This window comes from Hypanus sabinus, chromosome 18 (genome assembly GCF_030144855.1).
Source record: "Hypanus sabinus isolate sHypSab1 chromosome 18, sHypSab1.hap1, whole genome shotgun sequence".
Taxonomy (NCBI): domain Eukaryota; kingdom Metazoa; phylum Chordata; class Chondrichthyes; order Myliobatiformes; family Dasyatidae; genus Hypanus; species Hypanus sabinus.
Window position 1 is genome coordinate 20,589,005 of NC_082723.1, and position 21,701 is coordinate 20,610,705.

At 44.2% G+C, this 21,701-nt stretch overlaps 1 protein-coding gene across 7 annotated transcripts in view; it reads left to right on the top strand.

Annotated features, from left to right (window-relative positions):
- LOC132407398 (TNF receptor-associated factor 1-like) overlaps window positions 1–21,701 on the top strand; it is a 53,328-nt gene that overhangs the window by 14,880 nt on the left and 16,747 nt on the right. For 3 of the 7 annotated variants that reach the window (XM_059993819.1, XM_059993822.1, XM_059993823.1), the window contains 3 exons: window positions 415–504; window positions 8,308–8,400; window positions 19,587–19,652. In XM_059993819.1, coding sequence (XP_059849802.1) covers window positions 415–504; window positions 8,308–8,400; window positions 19,587–19,652 — 249 coding nt within the window. The remainder of the gene's footprint in view (window positions 1–414; window positions 505–8,307; window positions 8,401–19,586; window positions 19,653–21,701) is intronic. The other 4 variants (XM_059993820.1, XM_059993824.1, XM_059993825.1 and 1 more) reach the window with 2 other exon arrangements.

Below are 21,701 nucleotides of genomic sequence, written 5' to 3' on the forward strand. Positions count from 1 at the left end.
GGGGAGTAGATTTAGGATGGAGATGAGGAGGAATTGCTTTTCCCAGAGAGTGGTGAATTCTCTGCCCATTGAAGCAGCAGAGGCTACCTCAGTAAATATATTTAAGACAAGGTTGGATAGATTTTTACATAGTAGAGGAATTGAAGGTTAGTGGGGAAAAGGCAGGTAGGCGGAGATGAGTCCATGGCCAGATCAGCCATGATCTCATTGAATGGCAGAGCAGGCTTGACGAGCCAGATAGCCTAATCCTGTTCCTATTTCTTATGTTCATATGAAAGCACATAAGTCCATAGGTTATGGAATCAGTTCAGTGTTGAGATGAGTGAAGTTATCCTTGCTGGTTGAAGAGTAATAACTGTCCCTGAACCTGGTGGTGCAGGCATTAAGGCTCCTGTCGCTCTTTCCTGATGGCAGCAGCGAGAAGAGAGCATGGCCTGGATGAAGGGGACCCTTGAAGACGGATGCTGCCTTCTTGTGGACGAACTCTTGTGGAAGTGCTCAAAGGTAGGGAGGGCTTTCCCTGAAGGCTTTACAACCCCAGCAACAGTTTCTGTCTGTGTGGAGTGTGCACGTTCTGCCAGTGATTGCAAACTACAACGGTTTTCTCCGGTGCTCTCAGTCCCAAAACTGGGCTGGTAGGTTAACTGGACACTGTAAGTGATCCCTGCTGTAGGTGAGCGGTGGAATTGGAGAGGGGTGTGGAACTTACTTGTTGGAAATATAAGGTGTGGGATCATGGGCTGTAAGCAAGTGCTGAATCCTGTGCGTGAACTTTGCTGGAGCAAGTGGGGGAGGGTGGATGTCTTTTCTGCTGCTTGCACGTGGCTTTGGGGTTCTAACATTTTCTTTCATTCATTATTTGGGTTTTTTTCCTTTCTGTTTTGTAGATGTCTGCGAAGAGTAAGAATTTCAGGATATATACATTCTCTGGCATTAAATTGAACCAGTGAACCAAGACATGATCTGTAAATTTAGCCGTCCCTTCCATCCTTACAAAGTTCCAAAGAGCTAGAGTTTAATCCATGAATTCAATCTATAACAATGAAGGTGGCTTCTCAGATTCTCTGCAGCTGCCAGCACGGAGACCGTGGTTGTGTCCCATCGCAGAGTATGTATATAATGTCAGCAGTCCGACTATGGATATAAAAGGTTACAGCATAACTAGAAAACAAATGTCTTAACAAAGATGATGCCAGGACCTGAGGACCAGAACAAAAGGGAAAGGTTGAATAGGTTAGGACTTTGTTCCCCGGAGCGTAGGGGAGATTTGATAGAGGTATACAATATTGTGAGGGGTATAGATAAGTAAAACACAAGCAGGCTTTTTCTACTGAGGATGGGTGAGACCAGAACTTGAGGTCATAGGTTAAGGGTGAAAGGGGACATTTTCAAGGGGTTCTTCTTCACTCAGTTGACGGCGTGAGTGCGGATTCAGCTGCCAGAAATGGCGAATATGGATTTGATTGTAACATGTCAGAGAAACCTGAGTAAGTGGGAGAGTTGAAGAGAGGGCTATGGAGAGCTGTGGTCCAGATGCAGGTCGATGGGACGATGTAGAATAACAGTACGATACGGACTCGAAGGGCCAGGGAGCCTGTTTCTGTGCTGTAGTGCTCTACGACTCTAACAGATTTGAACTTTCATTCAGCGTGTAATTGCTCAGAAACCGAACCTGTGTAGTACTCAGTAATGATTAATCCCGACGAGCATGATATTGGCCTGAGCATACCCAGCACAATTAGCCACTGAGGTACCCCAAGCATTGGCCTCACATCACTCAAACAGGCTAATAAGATCGTACATCATTTGACACACAATTCCTTCATCTGCACACCAGTTATTTTTCCTTTTGGGCTGTAGCTGTCAGAGAGTTCTTTAAGCATTGCCTGAGCTTCCTGTGGTCAGCCCAGCAAACGATGTAGCAGCTGTGAGCCCAGCGTGCCCAATGGGAACTCCCTGTGATTTTGTGCAGGCGTGAGATTAGATTAGCTTTATTTGTCACACAAATGTCGGAGCAGTGCAATGCTTCGTTTGTGTCAAATCAAATCAGCAAGGATTCTGCTGGGGGCACATGTTGCCACGTTCCCAGTGCCAACACAGACAAGTCCACAACTCACTAACCCTATCACTTATGGGAGATAAAACCGGAGCACCCGGAGGAAACCCCTGTGGTCACGGAGAATGTACAAACTCCGTGCAGGCAGCAGCAGGAATCAAACCCCAACCAGTGATCACTGACTCAGTAAGGCAGTTGCACTACCCACTACACTACCATGACACCCAATTTGTGAGATCCATACCTTCATCACGTACCCCTGGATAATTATATGGATATTTTTTCCTGGAGGACTGGACTGGGTGCAAGCATGCTATTCTTTTTAATGCTCTGTGCAACAGGAGGGAGTGAACTACAATTTCCAAACAGATGCATCAAATAGACATCAAATACTTTTACTTTCATTTGCACCACTGCTAAGTTCACGATGGGGTGAAACAACAAAGTGATTAAACTGTTTAATTATCACAATACCACATATCCCCAGTTTAGGGAAAACAGTCTCATAATAAACACAACAAAGACCCATGCTAGTACATTCCTTAACTCTGTGCAGTAGGAACTCATTGTTACCATTTAGCAAAATTCATTAATACAAAATAACTGCTTTAATAGTGTTTTAACATTTATATAACATGTAAATGGGGCAAAAGACATAACCTTTATTTTCTACTTGAATAATGTAATGGCAAGAAAATAGATTTGTCACTATAATTTAGTTTGCCAAGTGCTGACTTCAGTGCAAGAATGTGGATTATTATTGTGCCTAACTGTGAGTATACATGAATGTAGATGGCTCTATTCATCTCGTTAAATCCTTCAAAGGGCACCTTGTGTAAGGTATGTTTTTCACTTGTGCTTACAACAAAATATTTGGCCCAAAACTGCCACGCATGTTACAGTCAGCATACCACTTGATAGAATTCCAACATGGACAGTGCTCTTCTGCGAGACTTCTTGTTTCTCTCATTCCTTTTCTTCTCTCTCACCCACCCAATGTGCCCTGTTCATCTCTCTAAATCCACCATTTCTCCCTAAATTTGTAAAGAAAATAGCCTTTGTCATAGAGAAGCACAGTACAGAAACAGGCCCTTCAGCCTATCTAGTCCGTACCAAACCATTTAAACTGCCTACTCTCATCGACCTGCATTGGGGCCACACCACTACTATCCATGTACCCATCCAAACTTCTCTTAATAATTGAAATCCAGCTTGCACGTACCTCTTGTGCTGACAGCTCATTCCACACCCTCACAACCCTCTGAGTGAAAAAAGTTTCCACTCATGTTCTCTTTAAACTTCTCACCTTTTACCTTTAACCCATGACCCCTGGTTGTAACAATTACAGCAAGGAAACAGGCCATCTCGGTCCTTCTAGTCCGTGCTGAACGCTTACTCTCACCTAGACCCACGTACCTGCTCTCAGCCCATAACCCTCCATTCCTTTCCTGTCCATATACCTATCCAATTTTTTTTAAATGGCAAAATCGAATCTGCCTCTACCACTTCTACTAGAAGCTTGTTCCACACAGCTACCACTCTTTGAGTAAAGAAGTTCCCCCTTATGTTACCCCTAAACTTTTGCCCCTTAACTCTCAACTCATGTCCTCTTGTTTGAATCTCCCCTACTCTCAATGGAAAAAGCCTATCCTTGTCAACTCTATCTATCCTCCTCATAATTTTAAATACCTCTATCAAGTCCCCCCTCAACCTTCTACGCTCCAAAGAATAAAGACCTAACTTGTTCAACCTTTCCCTGTAACTTGGGTGCTGAAACCCAGGTAACATTCTAGTAAACCTCCTCTGTACTCTCTCTACATACCTCAATCAAATCTCCTCTCAACCTTCTACATTCTAAAGAATACAGTCCTAACCTATTCAGTAACTCAGGAACTCCAGACCTGACAACATCCTTGTAAATTTTCTGCGTACTTTTTCAACCTTGTTTACATCTTTCCTGTAGGTCGGTGGCCAGAACTGCACACAATACTCCAAATTAGGCCTCACCAACATCTTATACAACTTCAACATAACATCCCATTTCCTGTACTCAATACTTTGATTTATGAAGACCAATGTGCCAAAAGCTTTCTTTACGACCTTTGGTAAATATACTCAGTGACCACTTTATCAGGTACAGGTGAGGTCTTATGATGCTGTGGCCCATCCACTTCAAAGTTCATGTTATGCATTCAGAGATGCTCCTCTGTTGTAATGGTCTTTATTACTGTTGTAATGCGTGGCTATTCGAGTTATTAGCCGATTCCTTTCAGCTTGAACCAGCATGGACGTTCTCCTCTAATCTCTCTCATTAAGAAGACACTTTCACCCATAGAATTGCCACTTACTGGATGTTTTTTTGTTTTTTGCACCATTCTCTGTAAACTCTAGGGACTGTTGTAAATGATAATCCCAGGAGATCAGCAGTTTCTGAGATACTCAAACCACCCCACCTGGCACTGACAACCATTCCACAGTCAAAGTCACTTAGATCACATTTCTTCCCCTTCCTGATATTTAGTCTGAACAACAACTGAACATCTTGACCATGTCTGCATGCTTTTATACACTGAGTTGCTGCTGCATGATTGGCTGATTAGATATTTGTCCTAACAAACAGGTCTACAGGTGTACCTAATAAAGTGGCCACTGAGAATAAATCTACAGCACTTTTCCTCGATACCTGCGGAATTGCAATACAGTACTTGTGAACATCACTGGTAATAGTTTATCAATCACATTTCACACAGAGATTATTTCACCTCACTTACCATTGAATGTTACTATAAGCTAAAATAATGAGAGAGTTTGCAATTGTGTCTAACTGCTTTAGCACATCAACAAAGTAAATGAAAATGGATTTCTAAATATTCTCAGTTCAAATTGACCTAAAATGTTAACCATTTATCTCCCCAGTCTTTTGTGTTTTGCACCATTTCCTGTTTTAAAATTAATTGAGCTATGAATGAAGGTTCCCTATTTAGTCTATTCTTGGGTCCGAGCAGCCGTATAGAACTAGTGCCAGGTGGTGGTTTCAAGTCTTGTCAGGCCTAGAGGATGCAGCAACCACACAGTGAGAGATTACCCTACAATCACCAGGCTCCTAAACTTCAATCACCATTACCCTGAACTGATTCTACGTCCCACACACTCACTTTCAGGAACTCTTTACAACTCATGTTCCCCGTATTATCTTTTATTTGTACAGTTTATCTTCTTTTGTGCAATGGTTGTTTGTCAGTCTTTGTTTATGTAACACACACAAAATGCTGGAGGAACTCCACAGGTCAGGTTGCCATCTATGGAGAGGAATAAACAATTGCTGTTTTTGGCCATCGACTGTTTATTCATTTCTGTAGATGCTGCCTGACCTGTTGAGTTCCTTCAGCACTTTGTATGTGTTATTTTGGATTTCCAGCATTTGCAGAAATCCTCGATTTACAGCACATTACAGGCCCTTCGGCCCACAATGTTGTGCTGACCATGTAACCCACTCTTAGAGACTGCCTAGAATTTCCCTACTACATTGCCCTTTATTTTCCTAAGCTCCATGTACCTATCTAAGAGTCTCTTAAAAGACCCCATAGATCCGCTTCTACCACCACCACCGGCAGTGCATTCCATGCATTCACCACTCTCTGTGTGAAAAACTCACCCTGACATCCTCTTGGTACCTATTTCCAAGCAAGCACCTGAAAACTATGCCCCCTTGTGTTAGCCACTTCAGCCCTGGGGGAAAGCTTCTGGTTATCCACATGATCAATGTCCCTCATGTGCTTATGATTTGTCTGTGTATGTGCAGTTTTTGTAAATTCTAATGTATTTCCTTCATTTTCCCTATAAATCCCTTCAAGAAATGAATTTCCAGGTGGTATAAAGTAACATATATGTACTTTGATTAAAAAATACTTTGAACTGTGAATGATGCATCATCAGAAAGTCTTCAATGACATGTTAAACCAGATGCTGCTCGTCTCAATAACATAAAAGGTTAGCACTGCTTTGAAGAAGAACAGGGGAAGAGTCCTTACCGATACTGTATTTATCTTTCAACCACCAACGTTAAATAACATTATCTTGTCATTGCCACCATTTGTGGTTATAACTTTAGAAATTTTCTACTGGCTGTAACACACTTTGGGTTCCCCTGCGACCACAAGAGGTCTTAAAATTTCCAAGGGCCAAAGCATTGTGTTTTTTATAGTTGATGCTATTTCATTTCATGACCATTTCCTCTGCTGCCGTTTGTCAGTTGAAGTGCCTGGGGGAAATTCCATTGGTGCACTTCCTGTTTGCAAAGTGAAACAACCCAGCCCACATTGCTGCAGTTCCCATTAATGACCACCAGATGGCGCGTGAGTGCTTAATTTTCTCCAGGCCTTCAAAGAGAACGCCAGAAAGTTTAATCTGTTCATTGTTTGTGGAATAATAACGAGATGGAAATAGTTTGAGCAAATTTCTCTCACAGCTGCTGGATGTTCAACTCCATTTCACTGATTAAAGCAATCAGGGCAATTGAAACATCGAGGTGAATGTGGAAGGTGAGCACCAGCTGACTACCTTCTGATCGCTGGTGGGACTGCACTGCTACAGAGAGGGGAGACTGCCTTCTGATCGCTGGTGGGACTGCACTGCTACAGAGAGGGGAGACTACCTTCTGATCACTGGTGGGACTGCACTGCTACAGAGAGGGGAGACTACCTTCTGATCGCTGGTGGGATTGCACTGCTACAGAGAGGGGAGACTGCCTTCTGATCACTGGTGGGATCGCTTTACTGCCGGAGAGGGAAAGGTCTGCCATTGTGGCCGGAGAATATTACCCAGCTTTTCTGCATTTTGGATACGGACTTGGACTACAGACATTTTTTCAGACTTATAGTTTTTTTTATATTCTGTGTTTGGCGCCCAATATTTCTCATTTTCTGTGCACAGGGGAGGGGGATTTGGGGGTCGATGTGTCTGTTCCATATTGCCTGTTTTTTTACGCGGGGAGGAGCGATTTGGGGGTTGATGATCGTGCTGCCATTCTTTTCTTTCTTGGTTTTGTGACTATCTGGAGAAGAAGAATTTCAGAGTTGTGTATTTTAATAGTAAACAAATTTTTGAACCTTTGAATTGTGACATTTCTCTCGGAGCTGGTTACTGTCCTTCCTTCCCTTTCACTCACCTTGGTGACGCAAGATTTACAGAAGACAAATGTACTTTGCAACAAGGACATACAAGAGATGTCAGGTGTTGGAATTGGTTGGGAAAGAAGCATCTGAGGAGGTAAAGGAATCTCCCCCCCTTAGGATATTACTTGACATGTAAGCTTGAAGACCAACATCTAATTATCATTCTGGACATATTACAGCCTCTGTACTCAGTAATGAATTCTCCACTTACCACTTCAGTTAATATCAGAACTGGACACAATTTCCTATCATTGTTGTCTACGGTATAATCTGTCCTATTGGACACACTATTAACAATGCATTTCACAGCTGAAGGGGAACATGCTTCTGAATGCTACATTGACTCCTTAGGTTTCACCCTATCACACATATTCCCATCTCTTCCCCACTTTATCCCCAATGAAAATTTACTTTTTTTAGACCATAAGGCAGAGGAGCAGAATTAGGCCATTCAGACCATCGAGTCTGTTCTGCCATTCCACAGTGACTGATTTATTTTCCCTCTCAACCCCATTCTCCCGGTAATCTTTGATGCCCTCACTAACCAAGAACCTATCGACCTCTGCTTTAAATATATTGAATGACTTGACCTTCACAGGAGTCTGTAGCAATGAATTCCACACGTTCACCACCCTTGGGGCTAAAGAAATTCCTTCTCATCTCTGTTCTAAAGGACATTCATTTATTCTGAGGCTGTGCCCTCTGGTCCTAGACTCTCCCACTATTGGAAACATCCTCTCCATGTCCACTCTATCTAGGCTTTTTAATCTTTTTCTCTCTTTTCCAGTCCTGAAAAGGGCTCCCGGGACCTAAAACGTTAACTACTTCTCCTTTCACAGATGCACTCTGACCTGCCGTGTTCCCAGCATTTTCTGTTTCATTTCAGAGCACCAATCCCATTTTGCACTGGTGAGCAAAATGTTCTTCTCAAATCCCATAGGCGCGTTAGCTTCTTCGGAATTCCAGCAGAAGCCTGCTTGAATGAGATCATCTGAACAATGAGGCTGAGAATGTTTTCTCTGTCAGGAAATCACCTATAAACTGATCACTCTTCTGATGGTGCCTTTGTACCCACAGGATCACATAGCAGATGTGCACACAGGATTTGAAAATCAGGAAGCAAAGATGAATACGGGAATGTCAGGAAAGTTGAAAACATCAAATGAGAAGGTATTTATGTAGAATTTAATATAAAATTATAAGTATTAGACCTAATCAGTTACTTGAATTCACAGAATACAATGTACAGAGGGAGAATCAGAGAAACATTAGGACTGTGTGTGTCCTTGGTTTCATGGAATTCTGGCACCCTCCTGAACCGGGTGCAACGATCCAGATCAATGGGTTTACTATACACGGTCAGGATAGATCTATAGTCTCTCTCAAAAGCAGAGGCGGAGGAGTATGCCTCATGATCAAATCTTCTTGGTGCACAAATATATCAGTGCTGTCCCAATTCTGCTCACCAGACCTGGAATATCTAGCAGTTAAGTGCCGTTCTTTTTGCCTACCACGGGAGTTCTCCGGGGTCATTTTAGTAGCAGTTTACATTCCACCTCAGGCCAATGTCAAGCAGGCTTTAGATGATCTGAGCAATGGGATCAACATGCACGAAACAGCACGCCCAAAACTGTCATTTTGGGGGATTTTAACCAGTCTGAAAAAATCACTAAGCAACTACCATCAACAGATCACTTGCAATACCGGAGGAAACAACACACTGGGCCATTGTTGCACCACCATCAAGAATGCCTACCGTGATATTCCACGTCCTCACTTCGGGAAGTTGCTGCACCACCATCAAGTTGTAGAATACACGGACACGTCTTCAGTGATGAACCCGGGGTCGTAGGATGTTTCAGGTCTTTAATCATCAGGCACCCTTGCCCGGGCGACCCAGCCGGGGGTGATCAGCCCCCGACTTGTGCCCAAGTGGTGCACTAATCCACGGATTCCCCCCCTGGATCCACAGCCACCGCGAGGGCTTTTCAGCAGCCTCCGGAATGTTCTTGGTGGCTCTGCACTGCAGTCCTTTTACTCCAAGGAGTTTAAGAGTCTGCTGTAATGAATGGCCAGCGAAGCCCCGGCACCCAGCTTCGACGGGCTCACAGCGAGCTCTCCAGCCATCGCTCCAGCATTCTGCAACAAGATCTGCATATTTAGTCCTCTTGCACTCGTTGGCCTCTTCAATCCGGTCTTCCCAGGGGACAGTAAGTTCCAGCAGGACCACGTGCTTTGTAGACTCTGATAATAGATGACGAGTCAGCTTACAGAGAGGAGGTGCAGCGGTTAACGAACTGGTGCTGAGCCAACAATCTGTCTCTGAAGGTGAACAAAACAAAAGAGATGGTTGTTGACTTCAGGAGGGCACAGAGCAACTACTCCCCGCTGAACGTCGACGGCTCCTCGGTAGAGATCGTAAACAGCACCAAATTTCTTGGTGTTCACCTGGCAGAGAATCTCACCTGGTCCCTCAACACCAGCTCCATTGCAAAGAAAGCCCAGCAGCGTCTCTACTTTCTGCGAAGGCTGAGGAAAGTCCATCTCCCACCCCCCATCCTCATCACATTCTACAGGGGTTGTATTGAGAGCATCCTGAGCAGCTGCATCGCTGCCTGGTTCGGAAATTGCACCATCTCGGATCGCAAGACCTTGCAGTGGATAGTGAAGTCAGCTGAGAAGATCATCGGGGTCTCTCTTCCCGCCATTACAGACATTTACACTGCACACTGCATCTGCAAAGCAAACAGCATTATGAAGGACCCCACGCATCCCTCATACAAACTCTTCTCCCTCCTGCCGTCTGGGAAAAGGCACCGAAGCATTCAGGTTCTCACTACCAGACTATGGAACAGTTTCTTCCCCCAAGCTATCAGACTCCTCAATACCCAAAGCCTGGACTGACACCTTACTGCCCTATTGTCCTGTTTTTATTTATTGCAATGCCTGCACTATTTTGTGCACTTTATGCAGTCTTGGGTAGGTCTGTAGTCTAGTGTAGTTTTTTTTTTCTGTGTTGTTTTTTTACGTTGTTCAGTCTAGTTTTTGTACTGTGTCATGTAACACCATGGTCCTGAAAAACGTTGTCTCATTTTTACTGTGTACTGTACCAGCAGTTATGGTCGAAATGACAATAAAAAGTGACTTGACTTGATATGAACACCATGTCCAGGCAGAGTGGAGTAGCTGCGATGATCGCTGGGAACTTGAGCTGCCTCCCTAGGCCGACTTCGAGCTGCCAGTCTCGTGCAGTGGCAAGAAGCTCTCCTGAGGAGCTAGGCCAATGTTGACCCTTCTCCCCAGCTCTAATAAAGGTGATGGACTGTTTGGGAGCGTGCTGATTTGTGCTGTCTTGAATCGCCGTGCTGATTGCGTCCACCACAGACCTTCAGACTTGGTAATGGTGCCAGCAGTATCACCCTTCCCCCAACTCCTTCGGGCAGCAACTGAGGATATGCTCCAAAGTGCCCCTCTTCTGGCACAGCTGGCATGCTGGAGTGTTTGCCATGCCCCACCTGTGCAGGTTGGCCGGGCTTGGGAGAACGTCATAGACTGATTGGATGAGAAACTTGATGCACGATGGTTGGGCTCTCCAGAGCTCTGTCCAAGTGAGTTTGCGAGGTTCCACACGCTCCCATCTAGTCCCGGTGCCTTGTTTGTACATGCCAACCATCTTGCTGTATTATTCTTCCTCCTACCGTGATATTCCACGCCCTCACTTTCTGATCACCTAGCTGTACTTTTACTTCCTGAGTACAGACAGAGACTGAAGACTGCAGCACTAGCAGTGAGGACCAAGAAGGTATGAACAAGGGAAGCACAGGAGCGCCTACAGGACTGCTTTGAATCGGTGGACTGAACTGTATTCAGGGATTCATCTCCAACCTAGACAAGTATACTGGAGTTGTTACCGACTTCATTAAAACCTGTGTGGATGAGTGTGTGCCCACAAAGACTTACTGTACATTCCCAAACCAAAAGCCGTGGATGAACCAGGAGGTACGTTGTCTGCTGAAGGCTAGACCTGTGGCATTCAAGTCTGGCAACAAAGGCCTGTACAAGAAAGCCAGGTATGATTTGCAGAGGGCTATTTCAAGTGAAGAGACAATTTCAAGCGAAGTTGGAGGCAACATCAGATTCAATCGAAAGCGAAACCCAATAGCATGAATGGCAGCAATGCTTCACTTCCAGATGAACTCAATGCCTTCTATGCACGCTTTGAAAGGGAGAACACAACTACAGCTGTGAAGATCCCTGCTGCCCCTGATGACCCTGTAATCTCCATCTCAGAGGCCGATGTTAGACTGTCTTTAAAGAGAGTGAACCCTTGCAAGGCGGAAGGTCCCGATGGACTACCTGGTAAGACTCAGAAGACCTGTGCTAACCAACTAGCGGGACTATTCAAGGATATTTTCAACCTCTCGCTGCTAAGGACATAAGTTCCCACTTGCTTCAAAAAGGCAAAAATTATACCAGTGCCTAAGAAGAATAATGTGGGCTGCCTTAATGGCTATCATCCAGTAGCACTCACATCAACAGTGATGAAATTCTTTGAGAGGCTGGTCATGACTAGACTGAACTCCTGCTTCAGGAAGGTCTTGGACCCATTACAATTTGCTTATTGCCACAATAGGTCAACAGCAGACACAATCTCAATGGCTCTCCACACGGCTTTAGACCATCTAAACAACTCAAACACCTGTGTCAGGATGCTGTTCATCGACGATAGCTCAGCATTTAATACCATCGTTCCTACAATCCTGATTGAGAAGTTGCAGAAACTGGTTCTCTGTACCTCCCTCTGTAATTGGATCCTCGACTTCCTAACCAGAAGAACACAATCTGTGCGGATTGGTGATAACATGTCCTCCTCGCTGAAGATCAACACTGGCGCACCTCAGGTGTGTGCTTAGCCCACTGCTCTACTCTCTATATACACATGACTGTGTGGCTAGGCATAGCTCAAATACCATCTATAAATTTGCTGACATTACAACCATTGTTGATAGAATCTCAGGTAGTGGTGAGAGGGCGTACAGGAGTGAGAAATGCCAACTGGTGGAACGGTGCCGCAGCAACAACCTGGCACTCAACGTCAGTAAGATGAAAGAGCTGAATGTGGACTTCTGGAAGGATAAGATGAAGGAACACACACCAATCCTCATAGAGAGATCAGAAGTGGAGAGAGTGAGCAGCTTCAAGTTCCTGGGTGTCAAGATCTCTGAGGATCTAACCTGGTCCCAACATATCAATGTAGTTGTAAAGAAGGCAAGACAGCAGCTATACCTTATTATGAGTTTGAAGAGTTTTGGCATGTCAACAAATACACTCAAAAACTTCTATAGTTGTACCATGGAGAGCATTCTGACAGGCTGCATCACTGTCTGGTATGGAGGGGCTACAAGAACTGAAAGAAGCTGTAAAAGGGTGTAAATTCAGTCAGCTCCATCTTAGGTACTAGCCTACAAAGTACCCAGGACACCTTCAGGGAGCAGTGTCTCAGAAAGGCAGCGTCATTAGTAAGGACCTCCAGCACCCAAGGTATGCCCTTTTTTCACTGTTACCGTCAGGTAGCAGGTACATAAGTCTGAAGGCACACACTCAGCAATTCAGGAACAGCTTCTTCCCCTCTGCCATCCAATTCCTAAATGGATGTTGAATCTTTGGACACTACCTCATTTTTGTTAATATACAGTATTTCTGTTGTGCACATTTTTAATCTATTCAATATACGTAATTGATTTACTTGTTTACTTATTACTATTTTTAAAAACAAATTCTCTGCTAGATTATGTATTACATTGAACTGCTGCTGCTAAGTTAACAAATTTCACATCACATGCCGGTGACATTAAACCTAATTCTGATTCTGACCTTACTGCAGTATGCTTCAGTTTAAGAATCAAATAGAAACACAAATCCAAGAATACTGTCACACTTGTTTTGGGATAATGCTTACAGATGCCATCCCCCTTTACAGCAGAGAAGGTATCTCACTTAAATGTCCTGGCCTGTTTTACATTTCTAAAAGTGTTACTTCTGGTTCAGTTTAGCTTAATTTATTCATTTTGGGAGTAATGGGCCACACCAGTGTTTATTTGCCATCGCTGATTACTCTTGAGAGGGACAGACCCAAGTTAGCTGGAATTTCCAGGATTCCGTGATGATGAAGGAACAGCGGCCACTTTTTTAGGTACGCCTGCACACTTGATCGTTAATACAAATATCGAATCAGCCAATCATGTGGCAGCAACTCAATACTCGCAATACCTCCTGTACCTAATAAAGTGGCCACTGTGTATACGTTCGTGGTCTTCTGCTGCTGCAGCCCATCCACTTCAAGGTTCAACATGTTGTGCATTCAGAGGTGCTCTTCTGAACACCGCTGTTGTAATGTGCGGATATTTGAGATACTGCCACATTTCTGTCAGCTTGAACCTGTCTGCCCACTTTCCTCTGGCCTCTCTCATTATCAAGCTGTTTTCGCCCACAGAACTACTGCTCACTGGATTTTCTTGTGCTATTCTTGTGAACTCCAGAGACTGTCAGGCATGAACGTCTCAGTTTCTGAGAGACTCAAACAACCCTGTCACGCAACAACAATCACTCAATGGTCAAAGTCACTTAGATCATATTTCTGCCCCATTCTGATCTTTGGTCTGAACAACAACTGAACCTCTTGACCACATCTGCATGCTTTTACGCGTTAAGGAGGTGGGGGAGGGGAAGGCTTTTCTGTCTGGATAGTCTCCAACTTGAAGGCATGAACGTGATTTTTCCAGTCATTTTTCTTCTCCATTGATGCTGCCTGACTTCCTGAGTTCCTCCAGCATTTGTGTGCCCCCCCCCCCCATTCACATTGTCTATGTCTTTCTTGGTGATGGCCAGTGCCATCCTTTGTGGTGGCCATGCACATTTGGAAGGTGCCAAGAGCTCAGGCTGCAGTGGTGGAGGGGATGGACATTCGGAATGGCAGAGAGGGTACAAATCATGTCTTATCTTGGATTTTATCAGACATGGACTACTACATTTACCTATGACAATCAATATTTCATACTCATCAAAAAACATCCACACACTCCTGAATATGACAATAAGGGAAAGTGTAGCAGGTTCAGGAACAGTTTTTACCCTACAATCTTCAGGCTCCTGAACTAACATGGATAACTTTATCCACCACAACTCTGAACTGATTTTACGACCTACAGATTCACCTTCAAGGACCCTTTACAACTCAAGATTTCAGTATTGTTTTTATTTGGACAATTTGTCTTCTTTTGTACATAGGTTGTTTGTCAGTCTTTGTTTATGAATAGTTTTTCATTATGGTTAAAAGTTAAAGTCTGTCCCGAACCTTATAGGCTCATCAGGCCAATGCTTATGCCGGTTTCTGTGGCGTGAAGCAACTGAGAGTACGAAACTCCCTTCCTCCCCCATATAGGATGCCAGTCTATCGCGAGGTTAACCCCCAGCATTTTGCTGGTACCCGTTTTCAGCTGGGTGGACTGGAGCAATGTGTGGCTATGTGCCTTGCTCAAGGACACAACATGTTGCCTTGCTGAGGCTCGAACTCATGACCTTCAGATCACTAGTCCAATGCCTTAACCACTTGGCCACGCTCCACAGTTTTTCATTATGTTTCATTGTATTTCCTTTTTCCTGTAAATGCTCACAAGGAAATGAATCTCAGGGTGGTATATGGTAACATATATGTACTTTGATATTACATTTACTTTGGTTGGGCCTAGGACAATAGCAAGAGGAAATGTCAAAGGGTAGTGTGTCTTGGGATATAAAACACACAGGCATCTTCCTCTGAGTGGGTGTGACCCCAATCGTGGGACACTTCCGTCTTGATCCCAGTTTCACCATGCTTCCTTGAAGCCACACTTCCCTCTCTGCTTCCACAGGATTAAAAGGTTCAAAGGTTCATTTTACTGTCAAAGTATGTATGCAGAATACAACTCTGAAATTTGTCTTCTCTAGCTAGCCACAGAATACAGAAAACCAAAGAAAATAGTTGAAAGAAAGATTCCAACCCTCCCCCAACACAAAAAGAAAAAGAAACAAAAACTCGTAAACCCCAAACACCCCAACCCCTCCATCGCACTAAAACTAACTGATCACCCAAGTCCCCAGCCCACCAATCGGCAACAAGAATGGGCGAAAACACGATAAAACACAGAACTGAAAGAGGCTGATGTGAGCTACAGTCCAATCCAGGAGTCTCAGAATTTTGATAATAGTTCCAAGAACCAGCAGCAACTCAAACCAGCGGCCCCTCCAAGAGAAGGAACTCAAACTATTGGCCTCTCTGAGGATTTTTTTACTTAGTAAGCCCCTCTTCCCCCCCTCCCCACAATTGCACAGTAGCAGCGGCAGTGAAGCAGGCATTCCACAAATGCAGATCCAGCCCGTTTAGCCCCTCTTGATAGGACAACAATCTTTTGACTCAGAGTTCACATTCTGGGCTCCAGCACAGCCCTAGTGTAAACACAAGAGACTCAGCAGAGACTGGACATCCAGAGCAACACACACAAAGAGCTGGAGAAACTCAGCAGCCCAGGGAGCATCTATGGAGGAGAATTAAACAACCAACATTTTGGAGCGAGAGCTATCCCAGCCCAAAACGTCGACTGTCATGGATATTCACACTCACCTTACCTCTAAAACTGACACCTTGGTCCACGTTTAGACTTATGGACACCCATAGGAAGGAGTGAGCTCCTATTATAATTAATAACTTCAAAAGTACAATGTACATTCCTATGATCATATGTTCACACCAATGAACAGCACAACTAGTTTCCTCCCTCTCCAGTTTTAGTAATTGTTCTTTATTATTGGTCTTTTGCTTTTGTTGCCATTCAATACAAACTTTGGATGCATGGTTACCGGAGTTAGAGGTTTTGTGTATTCACTGATTTGTAGGACAAACTTGACTTATGGTCAGAGTCAGAAACAGAATCAGGTTTATTATCACCGACATATGTCACAAAATTTTGCTACAGCAGTATAGAACAATTTTTTAAAAATACTATGCTACAATAAGTAGTGTAAAAAATATTGAGATAGTGTTCATGGACCAGTCAGAAATCTGATGGTGGAGGGGAAGAAGCAGTTCCTGAAATGTTGAGTGTGCAGCTTCAGGCTCCTGCCCCTTCTCTCTGAAGGTCGGAATGAGAGGAGGCCATGGCCTGGATGGTGGGGATCCTTAGTGACTGATACCGCCTTCTAAAGGCATCAGCTTTTGAAGATGTACTCGATGGTGTCCTCTCATGATGGAGCTGGTCAAGTTCACTGAGTTGTCCGTTAAACAGAACCTGCTTGTTATACAGTGATGTCCGATACTGTGTCCCCTGTTCCAGCTCTCCCATCAGTAAAAAATCTTAAAATCCATCCTGTCTGCTTCCCCAGGATCTTTTATTTCTCAAAAAGGTCATCCCTTATCCTTTGGAATGAATATCTGTAATCTGTCATGTAGGATGTCGTGTACGATCCTGATTTGATGGAGACGGACGTGCGAAGCATGGAGGAACATCTGGTGGAACTTCTGAAATGCCTGTTTCGCTGCCACTGCTACTGTGCGATCGGAAAAATCTCCGGGAGGAAGGCCCCGAATCCTCGGCTTTGCCTGTTGCTTGGCGGCCGGGACCGGGGTCGAAGCGCTCGGCAGAGATGCTGCTCGGTGTCAGAGAGCTGGTCGGAGGCTCGAAGTTTTCAGACGGACTCGGAGTTGGCTGTGGTTGGAGCTCCCAAAGTGCTGTATCGGCAAGCTGCGGTGCTGTAGGTTCATGGCAGGAAGAGTTTTTCTTCCTTCTACTGTCTGCTTGAGATGATGGGCTGTCAGGACTTTGAGACTTTCTTTTAAACCGTGCCATGGACTGCTCTTCATCGGTATTGCTTTACACTGTTGAAACTATGTGTTATAATTATGTGGTCTTTGTCAGTTAGTCTTTTATCAATTATGGTATTGTCTGCACTGTTGAAACTATATGTTAACTCTAACTATATGTAACTATGTGGTTTTGTGTAGGTCCTGTAGCTTTAGGTTTGTCTGATGGGTTTGTAGTTCCTTTCCGGGGAACATGCTAAGACGGTAACGCGATATCGATACACAGCAGCCTCTCCGGACTCTGGATTGGGGATTACTAAACGTTATGTAGTTTTTCTTGTGTGGTCTGTTTTGTGCTTTTTCATGATATCATTCCGGAGAACGTCGTCTCATTTTTTAACTGCATTGTATTTGTGGTTTATAAATGACAATAAACTGAATCTGAATCTGAATTTCACAAATACAGACCCATCCTGTTTCACCTTTCTTGATAGGACGATAATCTTTAAAAGTGGTTCTGGTACTGTCAGAGCCTGTGATCTATGTTCGCTTGTGTGTTTTTGGGCTGACTGAGCAACCTGGTGCTTTGCTGTCTCCAAGAAGGTTCAGGGAGGTGAGCAGCCTTGAGGCCAAGGAGCTTAGAGACGGTGCAAGCCCATGATCGACTCTATTTCTCACCAGTCTCACTGACTAAAGCATCAAGGAAGATTGAAATTGTCAAGGCGAGCGACTGTTCAGTGCTGTCTACCTGTCTCTTGCTCGCTGCTGCTGTCTCTGTGTGATGGTCCCTCTCTTTCCCTCGATGCTGTCAGAGGATGGTACCGAAGTTCTGGGTCTGCAGTTTGTGGACTGGACTGCAGTTTCTGGTCACTCCTATTTTGGGCGACTTTGAATCAGGACAGCCCGCAGATAACAAACACTGAGCTGAACTCAATAGTGGACTCTGTCAATTTTGTCTTTTATTTTCTGCATTTTCATTCATTCTTTCTTGTTGTCATTTGCGAGATTTGTTTTTTGCATGGGGGGGGGTTGATGTTCTTGTTTCTGTTTGCTTGATTTGTTTTTTGCACATGGGGGGGTTGATCATTTTGTTTGAACGGATCCCATGGTTGTTTTGTGGCTGTCTCAGGGTTGTATACAGCATTACATACTTTGATAATAAATGTACTTTAACTTTTGAATCTTACGGCAGCATAGTGGTTAGCATAACACTGTTACAGCACTAGTAACCTGGGTTCAATTCCCACTGCTGTCTGCACAGAGTTTGTTTGTTTATTTATTTACTGTTACAACTGTTAATCTTCTTTCACATATTGGTTATTTGCCAGTCTTTGTGAGTAATTTTTCATTGATTCTATAGTATTTCTTTGTATGCCCACAAGAAAATTAATCTCAGGGTATTATGTGGGGACGTATATGTACTTTGATAATAAATGTACTTTGAACTTTGAATTTGTACATTCTCACCATGATTGTATTTCTAAATAAAACTAATGGACATAGATTAAAGGTAGTGATCAAATATTTAGAGGGGACCTGGAGAATGATGAATACCTGGAGTACACTGCCTGAGAAAGTGGAGGGAGCACTTAACCTGTCTCTAACTGAGTACTGAAAATCACATGGGCAGAGAAAGCTATGAGCCCAATGTTGGAGGATGGGATTTACATAGATGGGTGCCACAGGCCAGCACGGACAAGGTAGGCTGAATGGCCTGTTTCCTTGTTGCTGGATTCAGAACCAGCAATACATTAGAACTCTCCCATCCTCCATTTTGCTGCAAATTAAAGCTACCGTGTAACAGTGAAGATAATGGAGTGCAGGGGTTGGAGGGTTGTGTATGTGGGTGGGGCAAAAACAGTTGTTGTTTTTTTGTATTCTGTCTGGATCTGTTGAACATTGTGGGCGTGCTATATCAGTACCGGAATGTGTGGCAACAAGGTTGTGCTGGTTGTTTACACAAACCGCGCATTTCACTGTACTGTATGTACAGCGTAGGGTGCCCAAGACTTTGAACAGGACTGTGTCTGTTAACAGTTTAAAAATCTGGTGGAAGCAAAGGATGTTGTGAATGGTGAGGGTGGAGCGCCACAAGAGAGGTATGGGACAGGTGGCAGAGAAGGAGTGCCAGGGGTGGGTACAGACACACCCAGCACTGAGACACCAGGCAAGGTCATTTAATTGCAAACAAGTGGTTTATTGATCATTGCATCTTTCTGGTGCTTCCCACTCCCTCCCCCTCCCTTCCCTTCTCTTCCAACCATGATTCCCCTCCCCCTGCCCCCTTTTCACTCTCAGTCCACAATAGAGACCCACATCAGAATCAGGTTTATTATCACTCACACAAGTCATGAAATTTACTGTTTTGTTTTGCAGTAGGAGTACAGTGCAATACATAACAGTACGGTGCAAGAGTCTTAGGCACTCAAGCTATCTATATGTGCCTAAGACTTTACAGTAGTACTGTAGATAAGTAAATAAATAAATGATACTATTCATTAATAAATCTGTTGGTTTGCAGTGTGAAGCCAAAGGGTTCGAAGTGAAGAACCACTGCTTCTTCAGCACAGTCGGCTGCAGGTTCAAGGTGAGCCCAGCATGAAGCCTTTCAGCAAATCCTTGCAGAAATGAGAAGGTTCAAAATCCCAATTCAATTGTTAACAACAAAAGCTTGAAGAAGTTAGGAGTTCATTCTGTGGAGCACAGCAGAACGAGTGGAGGTTTTATAGTGGCATACAAAATCAGGAGGGGTACAGATAGAGTGAATCCTTGCAGGCATTTTCCTCTCAGACTGGGTGAGATTCAAACTAGGGGCACAGGCTTAGGGTGAAAGCTGAAATATTTATGGGGAATCTTCTTCACTCGGACGGTGGTGTGAATGTGGAATGAGCTGCCAGTGGAATGGTAAATGTGGGTTCAATAGTACTTTTTAAGAAAAGTGTGGATAGGTACATGGATGGGAGGGGTATATTAAGGTCACATATGGAGGGCTATGGTCTGGGTGCAGGTAGATAGAACTAGACAGAAGACTGGGACAGCACAACTGGATGGGCTAAAGGGCCTGCTTCTGTGCTCTATAACTCTATGACCATATTGGGTGTCTTTTAAAACTATCTATTAACCAGCTAACGGCCCCTGCACGGGCAAAGAACAAACGCTACCTCACTAAATGGCCTTGATGAAGGGTCTCGAGCCAAAGCGTCGACCAACCATCTCCCTCCATAGATGCCGCCAGACCCATTGAGTCCCTCCAGTATTTTGTGTGTTGCTCCAGAACTCCAGCAGTGTCTTGTGCCTCAAGGAACAAGAAACTCTAGATCATCAGATTGCCTGACACGAGTGGTAAGTTAGATATGGCCCTTGTGGCTAAAGGGATCGGGGGTATGGAGAGAAAGCAGGTACAGGGTTCTGAGTTGGATGATCAGCCATGATCATACTGAATGGCGGTGCAGGCTCAAAGGCTGAATGGCCTACACCTGCACCTATTTTCTACGTTTCTATGTAAGGAAAATACTGGAAACTATTATTAAGGGGTGTAACCTGGGAAGTTAGGGTGGATTCCCTTAATGGAAAACGCCTGTGAATGACTTTGTTTAACATGGGGAGGCTGATGCACGGTCAGTCACTACACAGTCCTTGACAGAGTGGGGTCAATGTCCAGGGGCTTGGCAAGCAAGACATAAACTATGCCTTAGGGTGCGGGTTGCTAACCTATTTTATGTCATGTACCCCACCATTAACCAAGGGGTCTGTGGACCCCAGGTTGGGGGCCCCGTATAGTTATTAGGGAGAGGTTATTACTGGGTGCTTGGTGCTGGTGTAAAAGAATAACTATAATCTTATTGCTTTGCATAAGCAAGTGCAGCAACCATGAAAAATAGACTCTGAGAACTCTTCCATCTGCCCTGAGAATGAATGATTAACATCCTGTTTTTCGTACTTTTACAAAACATGTTTTGTGACCATTATCTGCTTCAGTCAGGGTGACACTGGAACATTTGAGGAATCTCTGCTACTCACAAAAACGTCACGGGATACTGAAATCCAGGCTTGCAGGGATCTGTTGCTCAAAGATATTTTTAGTGTTTGACAGTATATCTTGTTGGTACATTTTACCCCCATTTAACTTCCTCTCTTTGAGGCACATGCTTTCAGTGGCCACTTTATTATGCACCTCCTGTACCTAATACGAAGTTTGTGTTTGTGGTCTTCTGCTGCTTAGCCCATCCACCCCAAGGTTCGACGGGTTGTGCGTGTAACAATAACCAGTGTGGCAATGTGTGGCTATTTGAATTACTAGCGGCTTCCTGTCAGCTTGGAGCAGTCTGGCCATTCTCCTCTGACCTCTCTCATTAACAAGGCGTTTTCACCCATAAACTGCTGCTCACTGGATGTTTTTGCATTTCGCACCACTCTCTGTAAAACTCTAAAGACTATTGTGGACGAAGAGCCCAGGAGATCAGCAGTTTCTGAGATACTCAAACCACCCCATCTGGCACCAACAATCATTCCACAGTCAAAGTCACCTAGACCACATTTCTTCCCCATTCTGATGTTTAGTCTGAAAAAAACAACCGAACCTCTTGACCGTGCCTGCATGCTTTTATGCATGGAGTTGCTGCCACCTGATTGGCTG